This window comes from Heptranchias perlo, chromosome 17 (genome assembly GCF_035084215.1).
Source record: "Heptranchias perlo isolate sHepPer1 chromosome 17, sHepPer1.hap1, whole genome shotgun sequence".
Lineage (NCBI taxonomy): Eukaryota > Metazoa > Chordata > Chondrichthyes > Hexanchiformes > Hexanchidae > Heptranchias > Heptranchias perlo.
In genome coordinates, this window is record NC_090341.1 from 4,961,989 (window position 1) to 4,979,830 (window position 17,842).

A 17,842-nucleotide genomic window follows, 5' to 3' on the forward strand; every position below is an offset into this window, starting at 1 on the left:
GTTGTTTTCTAGAGCATTTAACTCCCTTTTGAATCTGAACATAGTAAAAATCCTCCATACATAATTGCCTTTAAGATCAGTTGTTCCGTAGTCTTTGTTATTCTGAATGATTGCCAATATCCCTAACCTGTCTCCCTGTCAGTCCTTTTATTAAACCCGGGACTCTCCTTGTTCTGACATAAGATCCCACCGTCTGCCTATTTATTCCTTTAAGTAATCCCTCTACTTGCTGTGCATTGTTTTATCACGTTTCCATTGTCTCTATGTGAGTTCACCTAAATCTCTTCCCAATTGCGCTCACTGTGTACCATTTTCACTCCAGCACCAAGACCGCCTACTTCCATAACATCACCCGTCTCCGCCCCCACCTCAGCTCATCCGCTGCTGAAACCCTCATCCATGCTTTTGTTCCTTTAGACTTGACTATTCCAATGCTCTCCTGGCCGGCCTCCCATCTTCATAAACTTGAGCTCATCCAAAACGCTGCGCTCCTCCAATTCTTGCCTCCTGCGCATCCCCAATTTTCATCGCTCCACCATTGGTGGCCGTGCCTTCAGCTGCCCAGGCCCTAAGCTCTGGAATTCCCTCCCTAAACCTCTCCGCCTCTCTCTCCTCCTTTAAGACGCTCCTTAAAACCTACCTCTTTGACCAAGCTTTTGGTCACCTGTCTTGATACCTCCTTATGTGGCTCAGTGTCAGATTTTGTTTGATAACGCTCCTGTGAAGCACCTTGGGACCTTTTACAAAGTTAAAGGTGTTATTTAAATGCAAGTTGTTGTTGGTGTTGTTGTTGTCCATATCCTAACTCACACCAAGTCCCGTTCACCCATCGCCCCTGTGCTCACTGACCTATGTTGGCTCCTGGTCCGGGAACAAGGATCAAGGATTTTAAAATTCACATCCTTGTTTTCAAATCTCTCCATGGCCCTCGCCCCTCCCTATCTCTGTAACTTCTTCCAGCCCTACAACCCTCCGAGATCTCTGCGTTCCTCCAATTCTTGCCTCTTGCGCATCCCCGATTTTAATCGCTCCACCATTGGCGGCCGTGCCTTCAGCTGCCTGGGCCCTAAGTTCTGGAATTCTCTCCCTAAACCTCTCCGTCCTCTCTCTCCTCCTTTAAGACGCTCCTTAGAACCTACCTCTTTGACCAAGCTTTTGGTCACCTGTCCTAATACCACTTTATGTGGCTCGATGTCAAAATCAATCTTGTGAAGTACCTTGGGACGTTTTACTATGTTAAAGGCGCTGTATAGATGCAAGTTGTTGTTGTATTTCTCTTAGCATGATAAAAAAAACCTACATACATTCAATTAGATAAACCAGAAGACAAAAGATACAGAGGAAAAAAATTAACAAAAAAAATTAATAATTTCTAACTGCAAATTACAAAAAGCTGCATTAGGGTTAGGGCAGTGTTTGAGTCACCACAAGTTCGTTCACATATCTTTTCCTGTGCCTCCCATTTTAAAGTTTTAATTGCATTAGTCTCAATATCCGATGACGTCCACACCGTCTGCACTCAGGCTTCGGGCAGGGAAACATCCACGTCGACCCAGGTATCGGTTCCCCCACTCGACACAACAATCCAAATTGGGCACCTTCCACGGTGCAGGTTTCCTGCCATGCACCGTTAACTTAGGCTTTGCGTATACACTTCTCCCTCTAAATATCCCACAGAATGTGGTTCTGCCAATTCGGCAGATACTTGGGTCTTAACATCCATGATAGGTGTGAACAGGGTAAAAATCGAAGTTTATTCTTGTCCCTAACTTGGCTCACTGGGTGAATAGCAGCAGACCCCAGATTGCGGATTGTTGATACAGGTGGAACATTTGTTTCACTATTTAACCTAGAACACCAACGGACAAGGTCGTATCCACTTAATACAGCCCAGATTTCACCTTGCATCAAAAATCTCAGTGTTTGATCAATAAACAAAAGCACAAATGCTCCGTATGACGTACAAATGGTTGCCCGAGCTATTCCCTTTGCTCACTTGTTTCCCTTTATATCAACTTGGCAATGTTGTGCATGTTATAGACGGTACGTTGTTCTTCCTGTGTTAACTCACTGATTATGTTTAGGATTGGTGCATCAACCAGTTTGGCCCAGGCATGTTCATAATGACGTGCGTGCTCCTTTATAGTCTCAATATCTACCCGATCCAAATTGACATTCCTGTTCTGAATACCCCGTTATCACACCTACCCATCCCACAGCATCCGACTGTAATTGCCTTGTCCTGAAGATACCCTCCTCTGGTCTAGCTTTTACCCCCGTTATGTTATCCATCACTCTCTATCTCTCATTCCCATTTTATCTGCATGTCTCTCATGAGCATTTACCACAGTACTGTAAATTGGACGTTATTCAGTGGCACATCTTACAGTTTCAAAGTCCCTGCCATATTATACTCCCCAATAATAAATGTAATTAATATCACATTGTCCATTTCACTTCATCTGTGGAGAAAGCACAAAGAATTATTTCTTCCGCCTCCAGTTCCTTTGGAGACTGGGAGTAGAACACCCTACACAATCCTGACCTGACGTCTCAACTGTCTGTGGTCTTGGACGCTCTGTACGTTGCTACCGACTAACTTCCCCCTGTTGACTGGCTGTAGGCCCACAGGGTCAAGGTCGTCCCAAATGTGGAACTAACTCTGTGGAAGGCAACATGATTTTGAAACTTATTTACAGTGCTGACTGAAAAGAAGGTGGAGCCAGCTTCGTCACAGCAGCTCCAGGCTCAGGCAGATTTCAACTCAATTTAAAGAAACTTTGCCGAATTGAAAACAATCGATTTCAATCTCAAATCTCACAGACATAGAACAGGACATAGTCCAGTAATTGTATAATAATTCTCCAGACTCTTTTGACTTCTTCTTGTACATTTAACAGTGGTACTGTGCTTAGAAAACACAATGATTTGAAATGCTTATATTAAATAACCGGGATTAGAATGGGTGAACGCTGCTTCAGTTTTGTGAAAAAAGAGGAAATGGAGCCTGCTGCAGACTGCACGCTGCAGACTGCAACACACTTAAAGAGACAGTACACTTAAAGAGACAGTACACTAAAAACTAAAGAAAAATCCATTAGCTTATAACAGTGGGAGAGACAGAATCTTCCCTTTTCTCCTTTTCTCCTATTTTAAATCATTTATCCTTTGAGGTAAATTTTAACTTCCAGCCTGGTAGGGAGCTGGTGGGGGGTTGGGGGGGAGAAGATTTCGGGAAGCGAAATCCGGAAGGTTATTGGGTGGGTCGCGATCAGGCCAATCAATTGCGCTTCCGGGTTTCGCGCCCACCAGCCAGCTTGATTGACAGGCTGTGGGGCAGGAAGGCCTGATGTAACAGACTGCAACCAGGGATCGGGAGGGAGGGAGGGATCATGGGCTGGGGAGGAGATCGGGCAGGGGCTGGGGAGAAGATCGGTCGGGGGGGGGGAGCCGGGAGAAGATCGGGGGGAGGGGCACGGAGAAGATTGGGGGAGGGCTGGGGAGAAGATCAGGAGGGAGCGAAGAGGAGATTGGGGGGGGGGGGGGGGGGGTGTGCCATGGAGAAGATCGAGGCGGGGGGAGGTGGAGTTCGGAGGTGAGGGGGTGCCGGGGAGAAGATCGGTGGGCTGAAGAAGAGATCGGGGGGCTGAGAAGAAGATCGGAAGTCACTGGAGGTCGGGTGAAGAGTTGGAGGTAGGTGGGGGTCCACCATGGGTGGGGGGGGGGTCCATCATTGAGACGGGGGCATCTTTGGTGATGGGGGCGTCCAATCACACAGGTCCTGTCAGCCAGGTGAGCTTGTTGGGCCTGGATGAAGCACTCCTGCTCATCCTGGCCGGCAAGCAATGCAATAAAGGCACTCACCTCATGGATCCAGCCCTTCCCGCCTGCTTTCACCTGATGTGAATCAGAAGCGATGGGAAACCCAAACAGGTAAAGTTAAGTTCATTTAAGTTTTCTAATGCATAAAATATTAAATACCTCAAGTATCTCAATGAGGTACATTGCCCTTTTAAGTATTGGCCCACTGGCTTTAAGTGGAGGCGGGACTTCCTGGTGTCTGCTCGCCACACACAGACAAACCTGCCTGGGTTAAACTCAGAAGTGGGCGTGTTGGAGCCAGGGTGTGGTCCCATTCTGAAAATGGGGAATTTTTACTCCCTACCCGCCCCCCCAACCCACCCGTTCTTGGGGGTTAAAATTTACCCCTTTATCTCTGAACTCCATTTTCAATCTCCACTGTTTCCTACTTAACTTAATTTTGTACCGATTTAAAATCTCATGTGGGAAAGACCATTTATCAGGCTTGTATTGGCTCTCCTGTTTAAAAGTTTTCTCCATTTTCTCCGACGGTGGAAGGAAGGGGTATAGTGAATGGAAAGGGGGTAGTGGGGAACCAGCTGGGAGCTCTAGTCTCTTTCTCGATCCTCTACCACTGCACCTCTCCCGTCTGGTCTTTTACTCTGTAACAGACTTTGGGTTTGCTTAAATGATTCTTTGACTTCTGTGACTTCCATTTCGCAGTCCTCGTCTAAGCCTTCACGATTTACTTTATTCTCATCATTGGCACCTTGTGTCATTGTGTTGTCTGGGGAGCGATAGTTCACAGCCTCCTCTGCCAACCCTTCCCCGTCATCTCCATCACCACCCGCTTGGGTCATTGTATATATACTATCTCTCTTAACTCTCAACTGTTCTTGGAACTGTGGTGTTTGTTTCTGTTGTTGGGAGCTCAAGAGGGTTATTAATTTATCTAAATTCTGTTCCACCCCTCCTGGTTTTTGAGGGGGTCATGCTCTGATTTCCCTCATTGTTTCTCTGCCGGTGGGGGGGGGGGGGTGGGGGGGGCGCGACATTACTCCGGCAGTCTAGAGTCTAATGACCCATTCTCTGACATCGGAAACAGCTCCTGTTACGACCTTCTGTTCCTCCCATGACTCCTCGTGTTACAGCAGCCACCACAGCCCCTTGTCGGCTTAATTTGCCCCGTAACTCCTGAATCATTAACTTACACCGTGGGTGGTCTGTGGTCTACCCAATTTGCTGCCCACATAAGAGTCCTTTTACCAACTCGCTCCTTCATCTTTTTATTTCGAACTTGATCCTCGACCCATTCTATGGCCGTCTCATAAGCCTCGTCCTTCTCCGTTATTTTGGAGATTAATTCTACAGGTTCCTCAGACCCTGTTAGTTCCTTTTTCAGTTTCTTTTCTAGCATTTTGTGGACACTTGCCATGATTAAGGATCAGTCACTAGTCAAAGGTTAAAGTTTACAATTCAGCAATATAAGCCGCACACTCAGCACAGCCTGCAGAGCATGATGGCTGGTAGCATTAAGAAAAATATGTCAATTTTTCCCTAGTTCCAATATTCTTATAGTTGTTACTGTTGTTGTTGTTGTTGCTGCTGCTGCTATAGGATGTTGTCATGTATCCGTATTGCCCTTATGTGTAGTATTATAGAATATTCTCATACAACTTTTATCTTTAATACAAGTTTAAAGACTAGGAAACACTGAGACATCTCATTAATACTTCTTTATTAAATCAAGTTAATGAGCTAAGAAAACACAACCCCTTATACGCAGTGCGTATGAGATATAGGCACCAACACTCACATATCAAGGACACTTTCAGGATTGAAGTACCTCAGGAGCCCCAGTGTGTTGTATATTGCAGAGGTTTAATTATGTTGGACAAATGTGCGTACCAAAGGTCATCCTGTTCTGTTGACACGGATGTTATCATTTGTTGTGCTGGGCTTTGACGTTCTAGGTTGTTTATTACATTCCGGACATTCCCCACATGACTAACCATTAGTTCTCTGTAATATTCAAGTCTTACCTCTTACCAGTACATCCATAACACAACCCTTATTCATACCACATTACTCCCCACAGTCTCCTTGGCCGAGTTACTATATCTTCTCAAGGACGGTTAATGACGTATTGTCTCCTACACTCCAGGCCTGACCTTGTGTAGCCATCACAACCAATGCAGACTCGATCTTTAACATGTGGATATATATTTTGTATTAACAAAACCTTACTATGCCTATTCTACTTGGTATCCCTAGAATGTAGAGTTCGCTCGGCCTAGTTGATGGGCTCAATCCTGGACCCCGGCTTGAGCCCACAACTTCTGACCTCCAGGTAAGAGTCCTACCAACTGAGCCAAACTGGCACTTTAAATGTTGACGAGAGCAAAAACAAAAGTAGAAACTGTCCACCTCCTTCACCCACACACAATAAAATACAGACACTGGTGTAGGGGATTCAATTCATTGTAAGTGTGAAATAAAATCAGATTTATTAGTCAATTTGTGTTTTATAACAGTTGTGGATCAGTGTAGTACAATAACTAACTTCCCAGTATATACAATGTCAATACTCATGAGAAATATTAAAAATATGGTTTTTAATCTAGTCATTAAATAATATTTGCTGTTACACTACAATACCAGTTTTGTAAATGCAAACTAATTTGTCTTTGTAATTTTCATCATTTTACAACTCCCCCCTTTTTCATTGCCTTCCTATCTCAATGCTACCTTCCTGGGGCCATTGGGAGTGTGAGTTTGGAGTCATTGAGTGTGTGAGATTGGGGCTATTGAGTATGTCTTTAGGGCAATTGTGTGTGTGTTTGTGGCCATTGGGAGTGTGAGTTTGGGGCCATTGGGAGTGAGTTTGGGGCCATTGGGAGTGTGAGCAACTCATTGGCCTGGGTGCTGGACCTCCCTGGAGAGGCCTTTCATCTCGATGTTGTCAGTTGCCAATCAACCATCCCCTCCGCCCCTTAGGTAGATAATCAACTATGTGACACACTTTAGCTAATGACTGTTTAGACTAGAGGAGTTGGGATTGTTCTCCTTAGAACAGAGAAGGTTAAGGGGGGATTTAATAGAGGTGTTCAAAATTATGAAGGGTTTTGATCAAGTAATTAACATGAAACTGATTCCACTGGCAGGTGGGTCAGTAACCAGAGGACACAGATTTAAGATAATTGGCAAAAGAATCAACGAGGAGAAGAAGAGAAATATTTTTACGCAGCGAGTTGTTCTGATCTGGAATGCGCTGCCTGAAAGGGCAGTGGAAGTAGATTCAATAATAACTTTCAAAAGGGAATTAGATATATGCTTGAAAAGGAAACATTTGCAGGGCTATGGGGAAGGGCAGAGAAGTGGGACAAATTGGATAGCTCTTTCAAGGAACTGGCACAGGTATGATGGGCTGAATGGCCTCCTTCTGTGCTGTATGATTCTATTCCAACTGAGCTTGCACTGAGGACAGCAGCATTCAAATCTTAGTCGAGGCCCGGGTTCAAACTTAGGCCCTCTGAATGAGAAACAAATTTAAAAAAATTTTCGCCACAATTTTAAAACTGCTTCAACGTTACTTTCAAGGACCAGAAACCCTCCCTTCTATATCACGGTGATGTACACATCTTACGTGGGTCATAGACGCACAATGGGACAAATCAAATCTGTGCTTTTCCTGTGAGTTTGATACTCAGTTTTAAAGATGTGGAAGTGTTTCGGGCACGAGGTGCACCAAGACCAGGGCCATTGATTTTCCCAGTTTTGTTACGTGGGATTGCAGGAGTTTTAATTGGTGTTTTGGCAATCGCATTCCATGATTCTGTCTGCATTTCCGTGGCCTTATCTACATTGTACAAAGAGAATATTGGTCCCCGTAAACAGGGCCGCTGGTTTGCAATGCGGAAATAGCTCACAATCCATCTTTATCACACTCAAACAGTTCCCCCTGATTCTCTGTGAATCTTGATTGTCAGTAACAAAGCATGGGTTGAGTGACATTCTCCAAAGACTTTGTGTGGGGAGGGAGGGGTAAGGGAGGGGAGGGAGGGGGAAGAGAGGAGCACAGCTCTTTTTCCCTCGTTCTTCCCTTTCATTGTCATCGCCATCACTCACATCCAGCAGATCAACTGGCCGGTCAGCTCCCCAGTGACATTTGGTACTGATGCCACTTCCCGTGATACACTTAGCAAAGTGCGAGAGAGCTCTGCAGTCTCACACACTGGTGTCAGGGCTGTATACTCCTATAGCAGCTTGGCTGACAAGAGGCTGCCACGTGTGAGGAGTGGGTCTAAGAAGTGTCCGTCGCTTGGATTTGACCCTACTCTTGACCTTTATCGCTCTCCCAATCCATCCACTGTCCATTTTAACATGTAATTGTAATCCTGAGGGACCCTGTGACTATGGTGCTGTCCCTTGGATTGGGATAAGAAGAGATAGCTGGGGATAGTGAGTAGATTGGGATAGAGAAAAGTCGATTGAGATAGTGAGAAGTGTTTCTCCATAATGGGTGCACGAAGAAGGAAATGAGTCTATTCACAAGGCTTTCAATGGCTCTGTGGCACCTAATCTTGAGTAAAGGATTGATCTGAAAAATGTGGCTGAACAGATACTTGTTTTAACATAGTTTTTTCTTAAAAAAAGCTTTCATTTTGTTAATTGGATGGTTTAAAATTCTTCTTACTCCCTTCCTCCTCTTTCCCCACACACCACATTCATCCCCAATATAAATTAAACTGATCCCTTCATAAACATTCCATTTTTGAATTTGACTCATTGTCCTATTGGTGGTAGTCTGTCCTCCAGCCAGTTTTCAATCTCTGCTAACACCTCGGCAGTGACTGTCGGCAACTCCCTGTGGAGCTGGTGAAAGCTTTTCGTGAAGACCTGGAGGGAATGCAGAAGGGGGAGACGACTGACTGAATATCAACGCAGTAATACTCGCATTTATATAGTGCATTATTACGCCTCAGAAACATCTCAATAGTGCTGCACATACAGTATCATAGACTAGAATCATCGAATCCATTGGGCTATTCAGCCTGTCATGCCCGTGCCGGCAGTGAATTAGTTTTGCTGTTATGGAGGCGAAAGAAAGAATAAACTTGCATTTATATAGCGCCTTTCACGACTTTAGGACATCTCAAAGCACTTTACAGCCAATGCAGTACTTTTGAAGTTTAGTCATTGTTGTAATGTCGGAAATGCAGCAGCCAATTTGCGCACAGCAAGGTCCCACAAACAGCAATGTGATAATGACCAGATCATCTGTTTTAGGTGTTGGTTGAGGGATAAATATTAGCTGGGACACTGGGGAGAACTCCCCTGCTCTTATTCGAAATAGTGCCATGGGAACTTTTACATCCACCCAAGAGGGCAGACGGGGTCTCATCTGAAAGACGGCACTGCCGACAGTGCAGCACTCCCTCGGTACTGTACCGGAGTGTCAGCCTGGATTATGTGCTCAAGTTTCTGGACTGGGACTTGGATGGATTAACTACTGTCAGTTGATATTTTAAACAACAAAAAAAATTGCGTGACTGGGGAAGAAAATGGCTCATGCAGTAGGAATTCCGAAGGAAAATTTAATATTTAATAGTACTCATCACAACTGATACTTTGGTGCCAGGTTAGTGGGAGACTGGCCCTGCGGTGGGTTAATTTAATGACTATTTAATAATTAAAAAGTATTTGCTACCTCTTGGCTGGGGCTTTTTGTCCCTCAGCTGGAGCACAGAGGGGGTGTGCGAGAGGCAGGCAGAGAGATGGATTACTCCTATTTGTCCAGGGAATGTTGTAACTGTTCCTCCCTAATTTTTCCTCCTCTGCTGCTCCAGGGATTAAGACCTCCCTCGTCGATCCTCTGGATTTCCCGCCAGGAGGTGGGGGTGATGCTTCTCCCTCCTTCCCCGTGAGGGAGTGGCTGGTCTCCGCTCACTACTTTCCCCACACAGTGATCGGACTGAGATCAGGAGCTCCATCGGCCGGACAGGTGGATTATTATTTCCAGGCATCATCCCGCCCCCCACAACATCACCCACTTTCCTCCCCTCCCCTGCCGAAGGCACTGAATCTTGGTGGTGTAGAGTGCCACATAGGAACAGGAGGAGGCCATTCAGCCCCTTGAGCCTGTTCCGCCATTCAATTAGATCATGGCTTATGTGTATCTTAACAACATTTACCTGCCTTGGTTCCATATCCCTTAATCCCCTTACCCAACAAAAATCTATCAATCTCAGTTTTGACATTTTCATTTGACCCCCAGCCTCAACAACATTTTGGGGGGAGAGAGTTCCAGATTTCCACTCCCCTTTGTGTGAAGAAATGCTTCCTGACATCACCCCTGAACGGCCTAGCTCTAATTTTAAGGTTCTGGACTCCCCCACCAGAGGAAATAGTTTCTCTCTATCTACCCTCTCAAATCCTTTAATCATCTTAAACACCTCAATTAGATCACCCCTTAATCTTTTATACCCAAGGGAATACAAGCCTAGTTTATGCAACCTGTCCTCATAATTTAACCCTTATAACCCCAGTATCATTCTGGTGAATCTGCACTGCCCCCCCCCTCCAAGGCCAGTATATCCATCCTGAGGTGAGGTGCCCAGAACTGAACGCAGTCCCCTAATCTGTATAGCTCAGTTCCACACTGACCTCTCCCACTGAAGCATTAGAGGAACAATGAGAGGTGGTTTATTTAAAATGGAAAGGTGTACAAGCACAGTCCCCACCACTGAAAACATCCACGTTTAAAACGGGCAGTCGCTTATATCAGCCAAAAAGCAAAAACCGTCACCCATTTGCATTAACCTCAATTTCAAAGTTGCCACTTATAGCGTCTTAAATGCTGTGTTGATTTTGGGTGTAAACAACTGTGCTTACTCACCTGTGACTGTATTGTATGAGTGAAGTACACATGAAAAACTGATGCATGTTTTTAAAATTAGATTTATATTCAACAAAATTAACACCAACAACAGCTCGCATTTATATAGCACCTTTAACGTAGTAAAATGTCCCAAGACGCTTAACAACGTTAGCAGACAAAATTTGACACCAAGCCACATAAAGAGATATTAGGACAGGTGACCAAAAGCACGGTCAAAGAGGTAGGTTTGATGGTGCGACTAAAAGGAGGAGAGAGAGGTGGAGAGGCGGAGAGGTTTCAGGAGGGAATTCCAGCTGAAGGCACGGCCACCAATGGTGGAACGAAGGAAAGCGGGGATTCGCAAGAGGCCAGAATTGGAGGAGAGCAGAGATTTCAGCGGGTTGTAGGGCTGGAGGAGGTTACAGAGATAGGGAGGGGCGAGACCATGGACGGATTTGAAAACAAGGATGAGAATTTTAAAATCGAGGCATTGTGAACTGGGAGCCAAAGTGGGTCAGCGAGCACAGGGGGTGATGCACAATGTGTATTCGCTTTTAAACAGTTCATTGGGAGAAGCTGAACTAAGCAGCAAAAACTGAAGGACAAATCAGGCAGTGCATTATCTCAGGGAGAAATTCTCTTCTAAGCTGCTTTCTGTTCAAAACTTCAACGGGGAATGGAGTGAATGAGTAAAGAATTCAATGGGATGGATTCTGCGTACACCGTATGAGTGAACGGTACGGGCGGGGCTGTGAGTTGGCTGCAGGTGAGTGAAGGAGAGGAGCGGGGTCGTGCTGACCCGCTGCCTGGTGTCGGCTATCAGCGGCGGGCCCCGAGGCTGCCAGCACTGGGTCCCTAACACGATCCACAGACTGTGTATATGTTACACCGGCCATCGCGTACAACGGGCTAATCGGATTCGCGGTGGGTGACTGTACTATAAAGAAGCTCCCAGTGTAACCTGGACACCTTTCTAAAAGGGAAAAATGCATCACCTTCAACGTCTTGTCTGTGCTGGCCGCCTTCTCAAGCAAGAGGTAAGAGCCCCTGATGTCGCACAGTTTATCCGCATCACCATGTAAAATCAGCATCGGCGTGGAGATGGTGGGCAACACTTTCTCGAGGTTGGCCACCGCGTGTAACAACACAACAGCGAATTTCACCCTCACTGGTCCATGGTAGTTGAGAGGGTCATTTATGTAGTCCACCACCTGCAAGAACCAAAACACGTTACATCGCACGTTGGGACTTCACCAGTGGAACTCAACAACTATGTGAATCATTAGAATCCAAAGCGGGAGAGGGATTTTGCATTTTTTTGAAATTGAGAAGCCTTGGCAAAGGCACAAGAGTAGAAGGCACGATAAATGAAGAAGCTTGGGCTTTGATCATGACAGAAATTGAGTTAAAGTAGGAGGGTCATCTAGACCAGCAGGATGGATGGGGAGAGCATCAGGAATGAAGCAGGCAGAACAATGGCAATCGGGCAGGGAGATCATGAGGTGGGAAGATGTAGGCACTACATTGGGAACTGGACAGGCAAGAATGGAGAGGCAAATACAGTGCTCCTCCATTTTGCTCCCCAAAAGTTTCACCTAACTTGACACTTACGCCTCAGTATTGACTCCAGGTTTAACTTTGCCAAGACCATCTCTTCGCCTCAGCCTCAGCTTCATCTCCACCCTCAGGCACCATTAACTACAGCCTTACGACACCTCGGAGGAGAAGTCTCTGATCCAGGCTCATGAATGGAGGCAAGTTGAACTGAACCAAACCGGTCCTGAGGCAGGTACGATAAATATTACCGTTTAATACATCTCGTCCCCCAGACGGCGCCTCGGTTTAACATTTCATCTAAAAGACAGAACCCACGACAATGCAACACTCCCTCAGTACTGCGCTGGAGTGTCAGCCTGGATTTTGTGTTAAGGTCTCTGGAATGGGACAGTAGTACAGTTAGGCAGTCCTGCGTGTTAGTAGCATGCTGAGTCTGTGCACACAATCATTCACAGTACAATGTTGATAGATTTATGGAATTGTGTGCTACTACTTGTCCTGCCTTCTCATGTGAAGATACGCACTATCTGATGGGCTTGACATTCATGGTAACACTTGCCTTAGGAACCCATATGATGGTCTGTGTTATGTGTCGTTCTTTCCCAACAGGGCAATCTACAATTTTTCCCATTTTCTGTGCCACTCCTGGGCAATTTTGGGCAATCATGGACTTTTAAAACTCGAGCCTGGTGTCACCTATTCACTGCTTCCTGATGTACCTTGTCTTCACTCCTACTCTTCTCAACGTTGGTGATACAGTGGTGGTGTCCAGCACGGTGGGCCTTGCCCTTCGATCCTCGCCCTGTATCTATCCTGCTGGACTGTCTCTGATTTTATATCAGCAGTGGGGAGCTTGGACTGAAGTTAGGAGGAAAAGTTGCCATCCAAACATGCTGGAGGAATTATTTTATTCATTTTCAGGATGTGGGCGTCGCTGGCAAGGCCGGCATTTATTGTCCATCCCTCGTTGCCCTCGAGATGGTTGGTGGTGGGCCTGCTTCATGAACCATTGCAGTCCTGTGTGTTGAAGGCGCTCCCACAGTGCTGTTAGGTCGGGAGTTCCAGAATTTTGACCCAGCGACGATGAAGGAACGGCCTATACGTGTCCGAGTCAGGATGGTGTGTGACTTGGAGGGGAACTTGGAGGTGATGATGTTCCCATGCACCTGCTGCCCTTGTCCTTCTAGGTTCAGGAGGTGGTGGATTTGGGAGGTGCTGTTGAGTGGAGCACCAACTGACAGCAGGAGCTGATCGAAATGTACAGGACGGTGCTGCTGGATCCATTATTTTGGACGAATTTGCTTCGTTAGGAGGGAAACCTGAGAGAGAATATGACGCACGTATAGGAGGATCCTGTCCTTACTTCTAAACAAGGTCACGAGTATCCATTCTTACATCTAAGTATTTCTCCAACTCAATTCATGGCTGCTATATAATGAGATACACATTTAAGCTCCGGAAAGGGTACTGTACGCGAAGGGTTAATGTTCGTCTTGTTTACAGTAATGAATGGAAAATTGTGGATAATGCGGTGGGTCCAGTTTTGCTCGTTAGAGTGAGCAGCCATCACACGATCAACATCTTCAGTAATAACCTTTCACTGATTGACCTTTGACTAGGCATCAACATAAAGGACATCGCCTAGGAGACGATGCCTAATCGTGTACTGTAGTTGTTAATCTCTCCTCCCTCCAACCCCCATCTCAACATCTATCCCCAGACCTTATGACCCCCGTTGTGGAAAATATGCAGATCACATTAGAGAGCAGAATTTGACTTTTGTTACTTGTGTCGGTCGCTAATAAGAGCTATAGCATTACATGACAAAACAAAATTATGTTAATCGGCAGCATGACTAGCAATTACACACTGTCTGATAAGTATTTTAATGGTATTTGTTATTTCAGCAGTTGCCATTGTTGTTGATTAGGGAGAGTCAGTACGGTCTTATGAAGGGTACATCATGTTTAACGAACCGAACACAGCTCCTTGACAGATTGAGAATCAATCGATACCTTTATGCAATGATTTTGAGAAGGATTTTGATATGGTTCTGCATGTAATTATGATCACGTGAAATTGGAAGCAACATCATGGCATGGTTGAGAAAGTGGTTGGGAGATGGAAGGTCGAAAGTTGGGATAAAAGGGACATCCTTTGGTTGGCAGTTAGATGAACAAAGAGATTTAGGGCTCCAGGTACCTAAGTCATTAAAAGCTAACTCTTAGCTGCAAAAAACAATCAAATAGGGCTTATGGAGTGCTGGGCTTTACAAGAGGTATAGAATATAAAAGCAGGAAAGTGCACTGCATTTATACAGAGCATTAAGCAGAGCTCATTTTGAATATCGGGATAAATTGTACAATTTAGCACTCCTGATGTAGACCATTGCATGGCAGGAAAGCCAGTTGGGAATTTGGGCACTGAGGTCAGTGCAGCTAATTCACAGCCAACTCCATCTTCTTCTGCCCCTAAGGAAGTCTACTCAGGCTTCATGAGAATACTTCCTGGGATGAAAGAACAATAATGAGAGATTAGATGAATTTGGGTTATATTTCTTCGAGGTTAAAGGGTAATCTGAATGAGGTGCTTAAAATAATGAAGTGAATTGACAGGGTAAATAGGAACAACTCTTTTATAGAAAATCCAGAATAAGTTCCCATAAATTTAGAATTAGAATTTAAGTTGAGCAAATTAAAAGTGAATGCAGGAAAACCTTCACACAAAGGGTTGTGGAAATGTGGAGTTTACTATTCCAGACGCCCATAGATATAGAATCAACTGAGATGTTTAAAAGGGAGAGAGATACTTGTTTAGGAAGTAAGGGTACTACGGGATGTGGAGAGAAGGCAGGGATTTGGGATTAAAACGATTAAGCGTACAACATGGCAAAGATTACTGGTAAGCCCAAAGATTGGGAAAACTTTAAAAACCAGCAAAGGATGACTAAAAGAATAATAAAGAGGGAGAAAATAAATTATGAGAGTAAACTAGCAAGAAATATAAAAACTGACAGTAAAAGCTTCTACAAGTATATAATAAGTAAACATTGGTCCCTTAGAGGATGAGACTGGGGAAATAATAATGGAAAACAAGGAAATAGCAGAGGAATTGAACAGATAATTTGTATCTGTCTTCACAGTAGAAGACACTAATAATGTACCAATATTAGTAGAAAATCAAGGGGCAAAGGGGAGGGAGGAACTAAAAACAATCACTATCACTAGAGGAAAAGTACTAGGTAAACTAATGGGTCTGAAGGCTGACAAGTCCCCTGGACCTGATGGCTTGCATCCGAGGGTCTTAAAGGAAGTGGCTGCAGAGATAGTGGATGCATTGGTTGTAATCTTCCAGAATTCACTAGATTCTGGAAAGGTCCCAGCGGATTGGAAAACCGCAAACATAACATCCCTATTCAAGAAGGGAGTGAGACAGAAAGCAGGTAACTATAGACCAGTTAGCTTAACATCTGTCATTGGGAAAATGCTAGAATCCATTATTAAGGAACTAGTAGCAGGACATTTGGAGACTCATAATACAATCAAGGAGAGTCAACATGGTTTTATGAAGGGGAAATCGTGTCTGACAAATTTTTTAGAGTTCTTTGAGGAGGTAACGGGCAGGGTGGATAAAGGGGAACCAATAGATGCAGTATATTTGGATTTCCAAAAGGCATTCGATAAGATGCCACATAAAAGATTATTGCACAAGATAAGAGCTCATGGTGTTGGGGGTAATATACTGGCATGGATAGAGGATTGGCTAACTAACAGAAAACAGAGTCGAGATGAAAGGGTAAGTTTCAAAATGGCAATCTGTAACCAGTGGGGTGCCGCAGGGATCAGTGCTGGGGCCTCAACTATTTACAATATATATCAATGACTTGGATGAAGGAACAGAGTGTCTTGTGGCCAATTTTGTTGATGATACAACAAATGATACAAAGATAGGTGGAAAAGCAAGTTGCGATGAGGACACAAAGGGCCCGATATTAGGAGGGAGGCGGGTTGGCAGCGGGGGGTTGACTGGGCGCGTGGGCGCTTCCGGGTTTCCCGTTCTAGACCTGCGCAGTGGGTGCACTGCGCTCCCGCATCACAGGCTGTCAGCAGGAGGAGCCCTATTTAAAGGGGCAGTCCTCCAATGCTCCTCCTGCAGCAAAGAACAAATTTTGGAGCATGGAGCAGGCCAGAGGCAAGGCTGCTCCGAGGTTCTCTGACTCCTCACTCCAGGTGCTGCCCGATGGGGTGAGGAGGAGGAGGGAAATTTCTTTTCCATCAGATGGGAGGAGGTGTCCTCCCTCCGCCACCAAGAAGGCCTGGCTGGAGGTGGCCGAGGAGGTCAGCAGCAGCGGCAATGTGTGCAGAACCTGGGTCCAGTGCAGGAAGCGCTTTAAAGACTTAACCAGGTCAGCCAAAGTGAGTATACTTACGCATTCTCCCACACTCCATCTTTCACATCACCTCCACCACCACACAACTCCTTCTGCACTGCCACCACAACACTCTCGCATCACTCCTCACATCCACTCAACCATCATCCTCACCTTGCCTGCACTTATTCATCACCCCAGTTCCCATTCGAACACTACCACGCAACCTAATCCTCATACAATCTCATGGCTATGTCTCACACGCACCCTCCCATGCATCTCCCTCACAGTCACCCCCACACCCACACCAATGCATGCAGCGGGTCACCATGCAAACATCACTCAATCACGCCTCTCTGTGTTTTGCCTTGATAAGAGAAGAGATACCAGAATGCCTGGGAGAGGGCAAGGACCGGAGGGGGCCCGCCACACCAGGTGGTCTTAACAGATGTGGAGCAGCAGACTCTTGAAATAAGCCAGATGCCGGAGTGCCTGTCCGTGGCGGACACAGAGACTGGGAGTGCACAAGCGGCTGGTGACAGAAATCTAACACTCAGCACTCATGATAGCGAATGATCTTAACATCACTTGGCATCTGCAGCACCTCAACATCTGTCCACGTGCTTAATATTGCTCTCTGTTCTCTTGCAGGGCCATCTGCGAGCGCCGTGACGGCGGAGGGCGATTCCTCAGAGGACCTGCCGGCCTCTGAGGGTCCATCATCACATCTGAGCCAGCCATCCACCAGCGCAAATACACACACCTCGGTGGGTCCCTGTCCTCACTTAGTTGGGCTTGCACATGGTGAGTCACCACGCACATGTGAGCACGAGCAGACCCAGGTGGCAGGGGCAGCCGTGGAGAGTCCGCGTCGGTGGGAGCACTCTTCTCCAGGCTTTGCACAGCTGGACCCAGATGCTGAACCCTGGGGGCCAGCCATGAAAAGGAGAGTCATCGAGGGGCAGCAGCACGTTGCCGAGGTACAGGAACAGTTGCCACGCGCACTCTCCACAATCGCGCAGAGGATGGAGGAGTCCAACTCCTGCATGAGTGGAATGGTGGCACAGGTACAGGAGGATATCTCCGAGATAGTGTCGCGGGTAGGCGCGGGAATGTCTGCGATGGAAGAAAGGCTAGCCTCCATCGAGTTTCGAGCACAGCTCAACAATGAGTCCATTCAGGCCCTGACAACGGCCGTTCAGATTCAGGGTGAGCAACATTCTGCCGCCTTAAAC

The 17,842-nt window shown here is 46.0% G+C and overlaps 1 protein-coding gene across 2 annotated transcripts in view; it reads right to left on the reverse strand.

Moving 5' to 3' along the window:
* Positions 1-6,278: 6,278 nt before the first annotated feature.
* Positions 6,279-17,842, reverse strand: part of LOC137334001 (monoglyceride lipase-like) — a 61,290-nt gene continuing 49,726 nt past the window's right edge. For both annotated transcript variants that reach the window (XM_067998393.1, XM_067998392.1), the window contains 2 exons: positions 11,677-11,892; positions 6,279-8,700 (listed from right to left, as the gene is read on the reverse strand). In XM_067998393.1, the coding sequence (XP_067854494.1) occupies positions 8,587-8,700; positions 11,677-11,892 (330 nt within the window). In that variant the 3' untranslated portion in view covers positions 6,279-8,586. The remainder of the gene's footprint in view (positions 8,701-11,676; positions 11,893-17,842) is intronic.